Source organism: Gymnoscopelus microlampas (assembly GCF_963454915.1).
Source record: "Gymnoscopelus microlampas genome assembly, chromosome: 12".
NCBI lineage: Eukaryota > Metazoa > Chordata > Actinopteri > Myctophiformes > Myctophidae > Gymnoscopelus > Gymnoscopelus microlampas.
The window spans coordinates 20,730,045-20,747,875 of record NC_139949.1 but is presented as its reverse complement, the minus strand read 5'-3'; the positions used below and the strand labels follow the sequence as shown (position 1 = coordinate 20,747,875).

General features: G+C 40.8%; 1 protein-coding gene across 1 annotated transcript; it reads right to left on the bottom strand.

Moving 5' to 3' along the window:
• Positions 1 to 7,000: 7,000 nt before the first annotated feature.
• Positions 7,001 to 16,376, bottom strand: orai2 (ORAI calcium release-activated calcium modulator 2). The gene is made up of 3 exons (XM_084074511.1): positions 16,248 to 16,376; positions 13,776 to 14,011; positions 7,001 to 11,121 (listed from the first exon to the last, which is right to left on the bottom strand). Exons 2-3 carry the CDS (start codon positions 14,004 to 14,006, stop codon positions 10,585 to 10,587), a joined length of 768 nt encoding a protein of 255 aa, XP_083930637.1. The 5' UTR covers positions 14,007 to 14,011; positions 16,248 to 16,376; the 3' UTR covers positions 7,001 to 10,584.
• Between the last annotated feature and the right edge of the window lie 1,455 nt (positions 16,377 to 17,831).

Sequence of the window (17,831 nt, the reverse complement as noted above, 5' to 3'; positions counted from 1 at the left end):
TTTATGTTTACTGTGTATAATGCTTATCAATGTATGTGTGTTTTTCTTTTAAGGTTTTGTCGTGAGACATTTGTAGCATGACAACCATAATAGACTCAACTCATGGAGCGCTGGATGTGCACTGCCCTCTGCTGACATACAAATGCATTTGGACCTCAGAACAGTAAGAGTGTGTGTGTGTGTGTGTGTGTGTGTGTGTGTGTGTGTGTGTGTGTGTGTGTGTGTGTGTGTGTGTGTGTGTGTGTGTGTGTGTGTGTGTGTGTGTGTGTGTGTGTGTGTTTTTCTAATCGGTGAACTAACTTAAACTATGCTATTTTTGCTAATTGCCAATCTCTCCTTCCAGGTTATGGGATATTTGTGCGAGGCAATGAGTGGAACACAGAGGCGGAACAAGCTTATTTTTAAAAACTATAATAACCCGATATATTAACTATGATAAAGTACATTGCCCAAGTTGTCTGTCCGGTGTATGGGATCTACTATCACCTATCCTCTGCTACAAGTCCACAGTATACACACTGAAATGTAACTTGTAGCCAAGTTCAAGGGTTTCCAAACTTTTCAGGTCGTGACCCCCCAAAATAATCATATTTGAACTAGGGATCCCCCACCCTGATAAGCACTTGGAACTGTAGGAGTTGAGGCATTACATTTTGTTTGACCCGGTTCCACAGATAAATTGTGAAAATAGCCGAACTAGAGGCGTTGTTTGCCTCTTTCTTACCTAATATTTGACAATTTAGTATTAGAAAGGTCTTAAAAGTAATTAAATTGTAACTTTAGAAATGTGTAGATACCATGTACACTTATACTGTATGTTTGTTACTGTTGAGTGAGAAAACAATGTTGCACATTAAGCTAATCATCTGGGGACCCCCCAAAATAATTTGGGGACCCCTGGGGGTCCAGTTTGGGAACCACTGGCCTAGTTAATACATCATGCATGTAAAAAAAAATAATCTTTTTTTAGTCTTAGTTCCTGGTGTGAATCAGTGGTGTGTTTTTTCGTAAATGAATGCCCTACTTCATCATACTACAGCGTCACACAAAAGTATCCAGTCGATTTTTGCTATTTTTTTTATTTTATTTGAATCCTGAAAAGTAACAGTCGGGTGGAAACCTCATATGTCCAGTGGACATATGAGGTTTCCAACCGACAGAAAAGATATCTTTGGTCCCACTTCGAGATACACCAACAAGTGAAACATTTTATTTAATTGATTCTCAGTGCATTTAACATAGACATTTTACAAATTGCTTAAACAATTTGTTATATTTATCTCTCACTCACACACACACACACACACACACACACACACACACACACACACACACACACACACACACACACACACACACACACACACACACACACACACACACACACACACACACACACACACACACACACACACACACACACACACACACACCTCCCCTCACTTATGTCTCCTTGGTGATAAAACACTTTTACCACAGGGTGTCACCAAAGCACAGTTTTCATTATTGAAGCAATACAAAGCAAGACTTGTATTGTGCATGGAAGCACACCAACACACCACAACTTACTGAATAAATCAACTTATGACTGAAATGCCTTCCTTTGAATACTCAATTACTAGAAAAAATAAAAAGGCAAATTTGAGCAGGTCCGGTATAATTCTGTGCTGTACATTAAACCTGAAATGTTTTATGTCCTACCCTGATTTCGAAACCAGGTCTCTCCTGTACGAGAGACCAAATTCCTACAGTTCATCAAGAGGCAGTGGTCCTGCTTGGCCGGGGTTGTTGTTTTATTGCCTCCCCCCACGCTATTGTTTGACACTTGTTGCCCAAAGTGAAAATTGAACTGGGCTCCCCTCCCACAGCTGCTCCCAAGACTTTGGCCTCCCTTACCCATTCTTTCCCACAAATTGTCCAGTCACACTGAAATGCGAGGAATCCAATGGCTTCCTATTAAATCAAACCATGTTATTTCACTCAACTCAACTTGAGTTGACAATTATATTGTCTTGTCATATAATTGTAAAAAAAAGAAAAAGAAAAGTGGGTGAAATTCTTAATTGTACAACTCCCATCATTTGCAGTTTCAGGAAAGGGGGAAAATAGACAAACAGCAAACCGAAAACAGGTTAGAATTTAAGTCTCAAATATTCCTAATATGAGTAGAATAAATAGTAATAAATACATATGATTAAAAGAAAAAAATGGCATCGTAAGTGAGGCAGTTAAAATAGCAGCAGACTAGTTCATGATATATGGCCTACATAAGGTGCATAATTTAAAGAACAATAGAAATAAAAGAACAGATACGGTATAGTAACATAGTCCCTTGGTTCACATCACTCCCCTACTCTGTCCGTCTCTCTCCATTGTACCTGTCAAATAAAGTCTAATAAAAGTAAAAAATAAACTTTGAATAATGAATAAATAACACATTCAAAGGAGTGATGCTCCCCATTCTCTCAGTGATTAAATGGTATCCTTGCCTTGCCTTGAGCAACCCCCTTTAATAACCCTCCTACAGAGCTCATTTCTGCCTGACCCTGGAGCCGGCCTAGAAGATGTTTATAATTGTCTGACTGACTCCCCATTGTTGAAACACACGTAGGAACAACAACATATTGTGTGCTCATGCAGAGTGCAAGCAACCTGCGATGTGCTGGTTTCTCATTTCCTTGTTATGCTTCCCAGACAAACAACATGAATAGGTATGCATCTTCATTATACCACAGCCTGTGTAATGTTTTGGCATTTCATATCAAGTAATAGCACAGAACGTATCCCGTACTTACAACAGACAAAATAGAGACAGGGCTATGGAATGTGCTCACTTGGTCCTATTTTGTGATTAGTTTTTTCCAGTGGTTTCAGGAAATGTTTTAGTTAGTTGCCTTTTCTTACTGTTGCCTACATACATCTATGACCCCATTTACACCTTGCATTTATGTGATTCGTATCAGGAAAGCTGCAAGTGCAAGTGAACTATCCAGATAAAATATCCATCCATATATAGATAACATTTTACGGCAAGATGTCTAGGTAATTGCGCCAACGGAGAAGCCAGGTTAATCAGTTTCTTCATGGCAAGATAATCTTATTCACATCTAGATGTTTTGATTCCTTTGCAAAAGAATGATTACATTTCCATTTCACCAGTCCTGCCAATAGAACAGGACAGAACAGAACAGAGATTAGATCACATAAAAAGAGGGACGGTTTCCATTTTTGACAGACATTGTTACATGGTCGTGCTGAACTAGGCTTGTCTAGTCTTGTTTAACACGATCACTCACTGATAAAAGGAGAGAAATGCCAGTGAGTGTAATGACATTTGAGTGTATTTGCATCTAGCTCATGGGCATTCTGACTTACTGTGTAAGTGTCCTCTTAACAGTCTTTTAATCATGAACGTGCCCTCAAAGGAGGGGGAGTTTGTACAATGTCATTAGCCAATAATTCCCAGTGTAACTGACACTTCTCTTGCATTTCAGAATGTCAAATACAAAGAGCGGAATTATGTATTCTGTACACAGGATGCTCTTTAGGCTATCCTTAAAGGAGAAAGAGCATTTTAGGCAGATTAAAATGTGTCTGCTGACAAACAATAGACAGCAGGTCACACAGCCGGTTCTAAGCTCCATTGGTCACATAACACTTTGTAAACAATCTGACAAGGCCTGAGGAGAAGAATCCAGACAAACTGTGGAAAGTGACACCGTGGCTTCATTATAGCCGCTTTCCCACAGGGAATCCATAACATTTCTGGATTAAAACTAAATAGCAGGCATAGGCAGTAGATAGTCATTCACACATACAATATGAGACGAATGGCTGCAGGCGATTCCTGAGGAGCAATGTTGATGAGAGGAGGATTCCATGGAAGGGAAGAAGAACCACACCCATGTTCAAAGTGTGGCTGAGAACAAGAATCTCTGTGTAGCAAGGCAGTGCCAATGGACCAGTCTGAACATGGATTTTAAAGTAAAATCAATTACAGTAAATATCACATTTCACACACATTAAATGTGTGTGCTTCACGTTAAAGGAAAACAAACACAAAATTAAATATATACAAGCATACAAATTACAATATTTTTTGATATGCTCCCACCCACAAATAAAATAACATAAACCCCATCCATCCATAGCATTATGACCCCTCGCCCCACCCTCTACAAGAACTCATACATACACCCACGCAGGATACAGATACAGAAAAGCCTTTTGAATTCTGGTGCTTTTGTCCCAGTGTTGAATCTTCTGTAAGGGCTCTGGTCTGGTGAAGGATGACAAAAGAGTAACCACTTGACTGCACAGATGTGCTCTTCTCCTACAAAAGGTTGCAGTTGGGAAGAAGCCTGCCTGGTTGTTCCCACAAAATGGATTTCACAGTCAAGGAGCTTGACTGCCAAAGGGACACTGGTAAAGTGGTTGTTAGAACATGCACAAGGCTTGACCCACAGCCCAGTATCTGAACATAAACATATAACTAATACAGTACTTAATCACTCTTAGACCACTTTCAAACTGGCGTCCCTGTTTTGGGCATGTCGTTATAGGCATTAACAATAACATTTTCAAAATTAGCAACGCATAATGCGTTGTGAGCTTATAGATAAGTTGCTATTATCACCGCAGGACACCATCGTACAACAAAGTATAAAATAAGTGGTTAAGCTATAAAAGCATGTTTTTCTGACACCATGTGTATCCTTTATCAACATAAGGCCCAATACAGGATGTCACTGAAGTACATGTCATGTGCTTGTTAGAACAGCATGTTTTCAGTCTATTCTTACTCTATCATGCCTACTTTTCTGTATCAGTCATGACTCATATATATTATATATATATGTGCCTGAAAGAATGCTACACTTGTGCCACCAGTTGGGAAAGTTGGTAGCAATAGGGCCACCATAGCAAAAGTTGACGACATCACCTGTTTTCAACTTAATACAATAGTCCTCACTAATGCTCATGCTAACACTGTATGGTACCATTTTTGAGCGGTGCAACCACTCCTATAAGAGGGTTTAGGACCCATCCGTGGTGAAAGTTATTCTTTCCGTCGTGAAAATGTGTCTTTCGCTGTGACGCCATGCTGTGGAAAACACGCCCATAGGCTAAGCTTTGCAGGATGTGCTGTGATTGGCTAGCGAGACACATGAAATTAACCTTCAAACTTCGCAGACGCGCTGTGATTGGCTAGCGAGACGCATGATGAAATTAATAATAATATAAACTAGAAAATGTGCTCCTCGGAGCACAAGTCTCCGCCAGAAGACTTGTGTTGGGAATGTTCTAATTCTTATGATCTAATTCTTACAAAAAATAGAACATGTTACTGTGTCATAGTAACATGACACACTGTCTGTATAAGTGTCCTATCCGTCCTGTCTGTGTAAGTGTCCTATCCGTCCTGTCTGTGTAAGTGTCCTATCCGTCCTGTCTGTGTAAGTGTCCTATCCGTCCTGTCTGTGTAAGTGTCCTATCCGTCTGTCGGAAAGGCGACATGTAACCACTAAATGTTAGCTTGGCTGATGTCACTTCGGAACGCGCACCGCAGCGCTCCGAAGTGACACATCTATGTATAGGCTGCTATACGTCATGCGTCTCACAAGCCAATCAGAGCACACTCTTTCAACGTATTGTCACGTGTCATGTGAGGCTTGACCAATGTTAGCTTGGCCGGGGGGACGGGGGGGGGACGGAAAGTGAAAACATAGTCTCCTGGCGGAGACAAAAATGTAAGCGCCGCTCAATTTACTAGCCAATCACAGCAGGACGTGCTGTGATTGGCTAGCGAGACACATGATGCAATTAACTTCAAACTTCGCAGGACGTACTGTGATTGGCTAGCGAGACGCATGAAATTAATAACTCATAAATATCACCGCTCACTTCACACTAGGTGTGATTTTTTTCCTATGTCTGTGTCTCAGAGGACAGTTCAGAAACCAGTGACGTCGTTAGGCAGGTTTTTATTTCAAATAAGATTTATTGAGCGGTGCAACCGCTCCTATAAGAGGGTTTAGGACCCATCCGTGGTGAAAGTTTTTCTTTCCGTCGTGAAAATTTGTCTTTCGCTGTGACGCCATGCTGTGGAAAACACGCCCATTGGCTAAGCTCCGCAGGACGTGCTGTGATTGGCTAGCGAGACGCATGATGAAATTAATAACTCATAAATAGCACGGCTCACTTCACACTGGGTGTGATTTTTTTTTTATAGTTTTGTATTAACATGAGAACAATGGCTTCCATTATAGCATGCTAACTTTCCAGGAATAGAAAGCCTGCAGTTTCTAATGGCTTTGGATTCCCCATCTATCATGTCACTGGTAGGCGGGTTACTGAACTGTCCACACCCCTCCTCCGCGACACAGAACGAGTACACAGAAATGGTGTCATTTTATAATGAGATTAGTGAGGACCAATTATATGAGGATGGGTTGGAAATGGGTGAAGTCATCCTTCAAAAAAATCCTCAAAATAAGACAAGGTGGAGTGAAAAGACAGTAAAGAGGACAGAAGAGGAAATGGATTTAACATAATTAAGTTGTAAAAAACTAAAAAGCATGTATCAGCTTTGATTAATGTTGAGCACAAAATGATCACAAGGTGGGATACTTAAAAAAGTTGTCTGTTATCTGTGAGTGGCATACAGACCATTGATGTACAGCAGGGGTCCTCAACAACAAATCTTGAAGGTCCACAAATCCGTTTTTGAATAAGGCTAGGGTCCGCACATGCACGCGCGCGCATTTTTTCGCGGATTTGGGTGGATTCGGGTACTTTTCCCCCCGTTTTTTCTTACTTTAATTCGGTTTTAGGGTTAGGGTTATAGTTATTTAAAAAAAAATATATATATATATATATATATATTTTTGTTTAATTATAATTTTCCCAGGGTCCACAGAGAGGTGCCCCGCGGTCCGGAAACGGACCGCGGTCCGCCTGTTGAGGACCCCTGATGTACAGGCTATCCAATGAACAGCAGTTTCAAGGTTCAGTAAACTTTTATTTTTATAATTGGTTTCATTTCCTTTGGCAGAATACAGTTGCTTACAGGATATGGCAGAATATAGTTGTTTACAGGATGTGGTTTTCATGTTAATATAGCTTTGACCTATGTATTACACATTGTACAAGATATTTTATGGTAACAAATCCAACACTTATTGCAGAACTAAACAAGTGCACTTTTGTATTTTCTGAAATCCAAGAGGAAGAAACACTTTGGTCATTAATCGTGTTTGGAATGTTATGACATGTCCTTATATTTCTTTCAGTTCAGGTCAGCTGAATATTTAGGCCTACTCTTAAGGACACAAAACTTGGAGGTTTCAAAGGTGGACAATGGACTGATGAAGTTGGATTTCGCATTTTGGAATGCTTATTCCATTACAACAGCAAGAATACATGAAAAGCTATGGTATATCGTGTCTAGGTGTTAAACACCAGTAACCATGGTACAGTAACACAATAGAGATGCTAATATTGAAAACAAAAAAAACAAGTATGACCGATAATAGAACCTTTGTCAAGAGTCATTAAACATTAACCAATAAGAATACAACATGAACCCTAGCGTCCCTATTCTGGTCATAATAGACGACTATTTGGTGAAAATAGGTACAAGATCTGCCATGTTGGGTGTCATCGTGCATGCTGACATTTGCCTCAGTCCAAATTTACATTTGTCAACGTCCTGATCCATGATACTATTCAACTGATAGTTAGTCTGGGAGGCATTGCCTCGGAGTTTGGACGGCGGGGCGCGGCCACTGCGTTGTGATTCAAATCAACAGCCAATGAAGAAAAGGGGGCGGGATCCACATGCAGTGGGTGTTGCATCTAAATAGGATCGACGGGAAGCAATTTCCCCTTGAGAAATTTCGGCCGCCATTGTTGTGTACTGCTGTTTGCCTCTCGTCGGACTTTTTAGACGAGTTGCACAGCTCTCAGACCGGTAAGAGGCGTGTCCGCTCAGATTCAGAGCGTAAATAACATCCCGCCCACAAATCCCAGGGCTCTGGCCCAGAAGTTCCTCGCCGAGCCGGCGAAAACTTCTGGGAACTCAGATTAACTGATAGTAACCGGTCAAAATTATTATTGTCAGTTAATATTAACATCCCAAGTCATAATATACCATGGCCTCATGCATTATTGCCTCTATAACATGGTAGCTAGCAACTAGAAAAAAGCTTCACACACAATTGCAACTGAAAATGTTATGTTGCTAACCAAAACCTAGAGTAGCAGGGGGTTATTGTACTGTAAGAAGTTCCAATTCAACTGTGCCATAAGTGACTGCATATTCAAACCCAAGTTCTTTTCACTCTGATAGTTTTTTGACCAAGCAGCTGGCCAGCTACAGTATTTTTTATGTAACAAACAATGTCACAGTAAACATTTGGAATAAGGCTTTAAGTCAACATGCTATTGGAATATTAAAATCACTTTTCAGTGACTACAGAGCATAAACATTGGCCAATAATCTCCGGGTTAGAACAAGAGAAAACTGGAAGCTTGCAAAGAAAGTTGAGTTGTTTCGGAATAAGGTCTCACTGGTAATGGCAAACAGGCATATATCCTGGTTAATGGCTAAAGGGGAAATTTTAAATGAGACATTTTGGCAGTGGTTTTAGAGTGAAAACTAAGATATATTCCTGCAATTACAAATGTTTGTTCCTTTCTGCTGATGAGGGAATAATCACTTTTCAAAGTTATCTGCTGAAATATAAACGGATTATATATATACACACATAGGCCTATACAATGCTATGTATGGTCTCATAGCATACTGTGGATTGACTGTTCGTATAACCACACTACTGGAAATAGATTGTTGTACACTTTATATCTGTTAGTAGCTCATACGAAATGCAAATCCCAGGTCCAAGTGTGGAGGGCGAAGCAAGGATGCTAAATCTCCTTAGTTTTTTGGTACTTTATTCCTAATCCATGTTCTTTACTACCTGTTTTTATGTCTTTTTTCTGTATATGTCCTGTGTTTCATACAGTTGTACTGCCATAACTGAATTTCCCTCGTAGGATCAATAAAGGTATCTCAATAGCACCACTTATCAGCTATACTGGCTGTACAATGCTTTCCTCAGGTGGCCTTGATTGGGTCACCTGACCTATTTTATTGTTTCCAATTGGATGAGGTCAAAACAAGATATTCATGCATAATGTCCATTAAATTGTTTTTGCTACCAAATTTCACTGTTAAAAAAAAGTATCTGAATATTTATCCATTACCTGCAGTTCCTGTGAGATAAAATAGGAAAGTCCTCTCTAGTTGGTGAGCTTTTGAGTTCCTATGTACTGTATTTGGAGAACAAGACACAGAAGACAGATATCTTTGCTCTGCACACTAAGGATAAATATGGAGTAAACTTTCTATTTGATTTTAAGTTGTGACCATGTAGCTGTCCAAAATGTTCAAAGTGCAACAAAGGTAACAGTTTATCACAGATTTACCATTTTCTTCCTAATTTAGCCATTGCACCCGCCCCACCCCCCTCCCTCCCTCATGTCGCTGTCTGCCAATGCCTGTGTTGTCCTGGGTGGCTGAATATACCTATGGAGACACAAGCTGCTTCTTTTCATCTGCTCAGACGTTTGTTGTGCCATCTCCCCTACCTGCTGAACAGGCGACCCAGTAGGAGTCACTAGTGCAGCAACAAGGGCACAATGAATCCCTGAATAGGCCATCTTCTATTCTATGTGATATCAACCACATTGCATATCATAAAGAATGGACAATCAACCTCATGCTGTGAAAATGACAAAAAACTAAAACCCTAACAAACTGAAAGACACCTTTCCACATTGTATGACAGCTGCATATGATCTGGACCTGTAATGACTTGTTAAACCACTGGCACAAACTTGAATATACTGTGTACACAGTAAGAGCACAGTCTTTGAAAATATACTCGAGTCCCCCAACAGAGACACAAGCACAGTATTTGACACAAACTGTTTCAAGAAGGCAAACATTATAAATAAAAATAGTTTAAGGCTCCTGTGGGATGAGTATAAAAATGCTACATAGATTTTTTTTTCTTCTCTCCCTCTCCAACTCTCTCTCCCCCTCACTCAAAACAAAAAATAAGGATAAAGTGCTCCTCACTGATTGCGTAAACTTAAAGAGTCTGGCAAGCTCACAAACCATAAGCACATTTTGGCTCGTCATGAAGACATGAGGTGGGCCAAGCCCAGACAGTGTTGTTTTAACAGTCTCGCTCAGGCCTTCAACACTTCCTCAATGCAAAATGCACACCTGGAAAAACCTGCCATTATCCTTTTTAAACTATCCGTCTAGGATAACATCAATTAACCAACATTAACACTAAGCCTAAATGACATAAAATACACAGTCCAAAGAATCATACATTCTGACTTCAATAAATTAGTAATTTCCAGCTTATTGAGCCTCTTGACTGTAACATGACGAGCTCCGGAGCGCTCTGCTTGAGAGTCCAAGGAAGGCATTAACAATGACAGGAACTGATCTAAAAAAGGAGAGATGGCTTGATAAACATGGGATACAAAACCAGTTGGTCAGTGGTCTCAGACGACCTGCAGGCCTCTCTCCTGACCATCCAGCTGCACTTTGATCTTGTGCAGCTCCTCAATCTCCTGGTGATGGCGCTCTGTCTTGTGGCCTACCAGCGAGCGGTAGAAGTGGATGGTGAACACCACAAAGATCACACCTACCGGCACCATGATGATGGTGGAGGCCAGTGCCGCCTGCCAGCCGCTGTGCTGCGGTATGCTGGTCGGCCTTGGCAGCTTGCCCGAGTCCACAGGAAGGAACTTGATCCAGCAGAGGAGCACCACCTCGGCCAGGAACAGCAGGATTCCCAGGGCGGTGGAGAAGCCCCAGGCCAGCTCGATGTAGTGGTGCATGCGCTCGTGGGGGGACTCGCTGACCGAGTTGAGGTTGTGGATGTTGCTGACGGCCTCCACGTTGGGCAGGATGCAGGTGCTGATCAGCAGGGCAAAGAGGTGCACGGCCACCAGCACAGTGGTGCACACGCTGAAGGCGATGAGGAGAAAACGTGGATAGTTGTAGTCCATCTCCAGCTGGACCTCCACCATGGCCACCTGGAACAGACATCAGACCAACCAACATCAGCACTGTGGCTGCACGGCACGATTGTTCATTTAACTCAAGAGTGTAAAAACATCCCCTATATCTGCAATTTAGTTTACGGTCAGGAGTTCTACCATGCACACAATATTGTTTCAGCCGGCGTCTGCCTCTGCCACACTAAACGAGACAACCACAGTAAAGAGTCGTGGGAGGCATACTGTTAGAGCATTTATGTCAACATTTATTTCCTGCCAAGGACTATTATGCTATTTATATCATTCTGGGAGTGAGGGAACGGATTTTCCTGCTAGGGTCCAGTTCAGTTTCTCACTAATGTCCTCCAAGCAAAACATGGTTTCAAGTTCAACAAGCAATTGCATTATTCTCAGGAATAATAAACATCACTCACTGCTGTTATGTTTCTCTAAATTGCAGATGCATTTAATCTAACAAACCCTATTCCAATGAGATCCTGTAATTTAATTTTGGCTGGACCACAACAGTGGGCCCAGTCCTATAAATGAAAATGTTACCGACTGACTGACTGACTGACTGACTGACTGACTGACTGTCTGTCTGTCTGTCTGTCTGTCTGTCTGTCTGTCGTTAAACTATTGGTCGGCCGGCCGGGTGCTGGAGTTTCCCCATTGGCCATCATTGTTTTTCAAAATGAATTTGTGCACAACAGTAAGTCAGCAAGGGTCGTCACTTATGAATTTAGAAGTAATTTACAGTGCATGAACAGTTACACCTGCAGGGGTCTTCAATTACATCCTCAGACAACATTTACAGCGGTAAGCGGTTCCATTCAGCTCATTCTAAATTCATAGCATGCCAAGATCTGAATATTTTTATGCTCTGGGAAAATATATCCTGGATAACTTCATCACTCGCCTCGGCCAAGTGTATGGCCACAGCCTTCATCAGTCATTTCAAATTGCAAGCCCTCTGTCATTTCACACACTATCCAGCCCTACTTTCATCATCTTTTATCAATCAATAATAATATATATATTTTTCAAAATCATATTGTTGGTGCTCATTTTGGTGGGTGATCCTAAAGTTTTGCTGGTGCTCCTAACTTTCAGAGTTGGGAGCATCAGTGCTAACAATTCTCTTTAACTTTTTGAGTTGGGAATATCAGTGCTACCAAGACATTTAATTTCAAGCCTTGCCAGGTGCAGAGCACTGGTCCTGCTGGTGAGCGCTGTGTTTACGAGACAGCATGAACACAGCATGAGAGCAAACAGAGCATTACGTGCTGTGTAAACTTGTTTACTCGAGTGTACACAGCACTTCAGTGTCTTGTCTTAATATAATACACTGTAGATGCTGAAAGGCCAACTCGTGGGCACAATAATGGCCACAACACTACCTCCAGAGTGTATCCCATGATCCAATGTCACATTTCCTGACTTTGCCATGACTAAAACGTTATGACCTAATATACCTATCCTCGTAACATGACGTGGGTTGAGGGAAGATCTCGACTTCAAACAAACGGCATGGAATGCTGGATACTTTTTTACATGGCTGTGAATGGCTTATATGTCTGATGTTTCTTATCGTCACCTACTTAAAATAATGGCCTTTTTTTTTTTTTTGGAAATTTGTGTTTTTGCCTAAACCAGCTCTTTATGACACTCACATTGTCTTGTGGCCAAAAAGAATTGCCTAAGTCAGGTTTACAATTGCCTATATAAAAACACAAATTGGCTTAAGTAATTTAATCCTCTTAGGTCACATAACTGACAGACTGTGTTATTGTATGTCAATAGTCATATATTGTTATAAACGTTTTGGGTGAAATGATTAAGAAATATTTGTTTTGGTTCAGTTTTCTGAAAAATTACATAGGCCACTATTTTAAGAAGGGGATATTATGGAACAAGGTGCCAACACAATAATACAACATATTAACAAACATAATACACAGCAAAAGCATACCACACAATAAATAAAAGGCACTAAATAAAAAAGGGATGGGTCTGACTGTGTGCACACACACACACACACCTGAATATTACATATTGAGCGGAGTAGCCAATGATTAACAGAGTAAAATAGACAATGAAGCAGAACAAAAACAGTGTAGCTGTAGCATATACATTGTGTAAAAACAGTGAGTTTCCAAAGATCAATAGGTAATTCAGTCAGGAATTTTTACTTTCCAGTCAAAGAAAGATTACTGGCATGGCAGATTCTAGTGTGATTACAATAACTTGAGTAAAAGGTAATTCCAATTACACAACCTACTCAGGATGAATCCTGTCCCATAGGGCTTTAGGGCATACTTCATTCCATTCTTGTGTGAAAACGTGTGTAGCTTAGCTGTCTCAGCCGTTGCTGTCACTGTTTATACAGTAATTTACATGTTGCTCCCCCTGCCCACCTCAGCATGTTGTATAATATATTTTAATCCCTTATTATTATTAGCCTTCTGTGCCTTATTGTTTTCTTTAACTACTCTCATCAATTATGCTGAATGGCTGAAGAAGACAAACAAAAATGTTTTACACTTAGAGTCTTATGTACCTGTACACAAGATGTAACAATAAAGACCACGTTGAGCTTTTAACATTTGATTTCTGCAGTCACGATGCCCCAAATCTTCCTAGGTCTAACGTTGAAGGCCACCCACACAGTGACATAATGTGTGACCCACCATTGCAAAGCCAGAAAGGAGAGCCGACGTCCTGCTGGAGGCCTTCAGCTTGGCTCTGCTCAGGTAGAGCTTCCTCCAGGACAGGGCCTGGACAGAGTGGTGGTTGGAGCTGACCAGCTCCAAGTAGCTACGACGGACCCAATCCCGGTAGTCCATCCCGCCTCCATCCTGCATCCTCTCGGAGCCTCCGGGAGGCGGAGAGCCCATGGGCACGTTTAGCTCACTGGACATGGAGACTAGTGGGCATGATTGGGTAGGGATGAGAGGAGATTCAGTAACTGTTTTGTACCAGAAGTCAGTAGTTCTCAAAGTGCGGGCCGGGGACCCCCAGGGGTCCTTGAGGGAGTTCCAGGTGATCCCCAACAAAATTCAGTTTAGAGTCAATATAGCATAACAATAATTTAACCACTTTAACCTCATATACAAGTTTGTAGAGCTTGCAGATCTGCTGCTTATTTTCAAAGATTCTTAAAAAATGTCACCCCACCGATGTTACTGTATTACTGTATAACAAAGCTTTTATCGCAGTGTTCATTATTGTTATTACATTTACTTTACATTTTATAAATGTAAAATATAATCGTATCCCATAATCCCATACTAAAATACAATGATAAAATCTGATTTACTTTTCGGACATAGTTCCAGGTTCGTGAGACAGCAGCAGTGTCAAAGCATCAATCAGGCTACATATCGTGTGACTCTATTAAAACCAACATAGAAGCCAGAGCTCAGCCAATTGCTCATGCCATCATAGACTGCATTAGCCTAATAGAGAGACTACTAGACAGCCAGGAATACATATGGAAGTGAAAACTGCCGGTCTGTATTACTGCTAACGCTGGTCGGTATAAATTTAGCTCTCCACCAAGTCATTAGGACTAACAGGCTTCTAGTCGGTAGAAGAGTCATCTTACTAACAGAAATAAATGAGAGTAGTTTTTGGTAAGTCCCGCAACACGGACGAAATACAGTTGTTACACCGGTTTGTGGACTCTATCGAATTCTGTGACGCCAGAGGTCACCGTTTTGCAATTTAATCAAATTGACGTATTCAAAAAGGGCCACAAAAGGAAAAATCACCCCTGACAATAGACCAATTATTTGTTTACTAACAGTGAGACTTGATGCACAGGTGATTGTTTCACGGAATCAATTCTCAACCTATTGTTTCGGGGTGCGCTGGTTTCAGCACACCCCAACCCCCTCTTGTGTGTTGGCTAGTGAGGCGCGTCCTAGCTAACCTGACCCTGCCAGAGGTGGCGGTATTGAGTAACCAGGTTCCTCTGTGAAACAATGTGTGGAGCAAGCTGTTTGGATCTGGTAGCGTCAGGTTACGTCCTAGCGAGACCTGACAGAATGGGTTTCATTAAGAGCATACTGGTTGCACGCATACTGGTTCTTATCAGTGTGACGTCGTCTGTTAAGGGGTCTATGAGTGGGGTATGTGTTGGAGATTTGCGCAACCATAAATGCGCTTTTTTCTCCAGGCCTCACATCCCACAAAATACATTCTGCACAGTGGCGTTAAGTAACTAAGTACTCACTTACTAAGTATTAACTTAAGTACAATTTTGAGGTATGTTTTACTTTTAAGTATTTCCCCAGTTCTCAGTAGATTTACTTCTACTTCACTACATCTCGGAGGCAAATATTGTACTTTTATTCCACTACAATTATTTGAACATTTTAGTTACTAGTGTAGCTTAGTTTTGATAATTATTACAAAACATACAGTATTATATTAACCACTTCAACCCTATTATATACATTTCGGCCATTTGAAAATAGCCGATCTAAATACTCACAATGAGTCGCAATGCGACGCATTGTGAGTTTGTAGATCTGCCATTTTCAAAAGATTTTTCTAACTGGACAGTCTGCATAATGAGTACTTTCTACTTTTAATACATTTTGATGCCAATGCATCGTTGGCATCAAAATTGTCCTTTTACTCAAGTAGATTTAGAATTTCGGACTTTTACTTATCAAACAGTATTTCTATATCGCAATATTGATACTTTACTTAAGTAAAACATTTGGGTACTTTTCCCACCACTGAAACATTTCTGCAACATCGAATGAGCCAATATTCATTAACAACGGCGGCGCCCTCTGGCGTCACAGGAATGAAATAGGGTCACCAAATTCGGCGCAACACCGATACCGACTCGCTGGCATTTCCCAGACAGCTCGTCATTATTACCGCGTCAATACATGAGTTCATTTATCGAGAGCCGGTTGAGTTATAAGGCTACCATTAGCATGAAAGCAATTTATGTAACGTAATTTGTCCCCAAAATCATCACCGGTAAGTATAGCGTCATTCGCACTCAAACAGTGACATAAATAAGACGTCCAGCTGCTCTCACTTAATAAACTAATTAACACTGTGATGGAATTGATTCGTCTGAGGTTTGAGTGTCACGATGTTAGTAAGCCCATTATTCACATGCTACATATTATTCTTACCTTGACTGCTGAAAAACACCCGTTGATTTGCATACAAATTATTTCAAATGATTGAATTAAAGGCACAGACAGGAGACGCCAGAGCCACGCAAGAACACGACTGCAATGTTTGTGTTCGTCAACTTCCGCCTTATGCGCACTGTTGCCAGATTGTGTGAGAAATAAGCAAACAGGTCTAGTTTTTCTTCTTCAGTTGAGTTTTTCTATGGCGGGTGGGCTGCGATCGATGTATACTTCGTCGCACACTGGTGTCGTATCGAGCTTGGTGCGAAGCTACAAGTTCATAGCGCGTGGTGGATACGATGCGCTGTGAGCTTGTAGGTTTGCTGTTATCGGCGCGCTACACCGTCGTGCGACGGAGCATAAGTGAAGCTTTATATGGTTGCCATCCATACGTGTTGCATTAGCACCATCTGCTGGATTGTATACTCTCACTAGTTCACTACTAGTTCTTCTGTTTGGCTCCCTGAACGAAATACAGTAAATCTACCCACATTCTTTATGAAGAAATGCATTGACTTCTTGGATGTATACACAATACCCCAATGTGTAAATACAGACCACATGTATAAATACATCCACCTCGCTCTGAATGTCGCTGTTAGAGTTAATTACAATACATGGAAAGAGAAGCCCAAAACATTGTCCATTCAGGATAGGCTACAGGGATAACAACTCTTCCTCAGTGTCAATGCATTGTCTAGTCACATGTGAATCATAAGCAATTTCCCATTATTTTGAACAAATTGCAAATTCTTTGGTACATTCATGCAACTGATTATGGACAATTATCTGCTGTTTTCTAGCCTACATGATCATTTGCTAATTGCTAATAATTGATGTCATGTTGATCAAAATATAACTGTTACTTCACTGTTGAATAGGCCTAGTCTTATCCCCAAAACATCTGGGCGTTAGTTATTTGCTTGCAAGTCATGACATGCAAAATGGCTGAACCAAGCATATTTTCTATACATTTATATTAGACTTTATTGATTCATCAATTTCTTGAATTGATTCATTGCTCTCAGGTGAATATTGACTTTCACTAATGAAGGTGACAATGTGAAACATTAGCCTACATCAACCAATGATCAACCACTTCTCTAAAATATATCAATCAATCTTTATTTATTTATTTTCTCATCAGACAAACCCCTAGAAAATGTAAGCACACAAACAATATGATACTTCTAAACAATATATGTGTGAGCATGTAGTAAGACTTACGTACAGACACCGGGATGTGGGGGAGGGGCAAGCCTTGTGCATAATGCAACAATAACAAGTTGTTGTGAAGCACTTTGAGTTACACATTAGGCTACTAGGCCTAAATACTGATCGATACAATTAAATACACAAAATCACATCTACCTGTTGGAGCTGTCCAGTAGTACTGCATCACAGTCTTCTAGTAATAGTGGCAATGTGTTGCAGTAGGAGTTGCCCTGCCTTGAACAGGCCACAACCAGCTAGAGAATGTGGACAATGTCATGTTCAGCAAATATGAGAGAGTAGGTGTCAACTAGCATGTGACTCGTGGTTTCAGGTGTACTTTGACATTTTACACAAATGTAAATCATA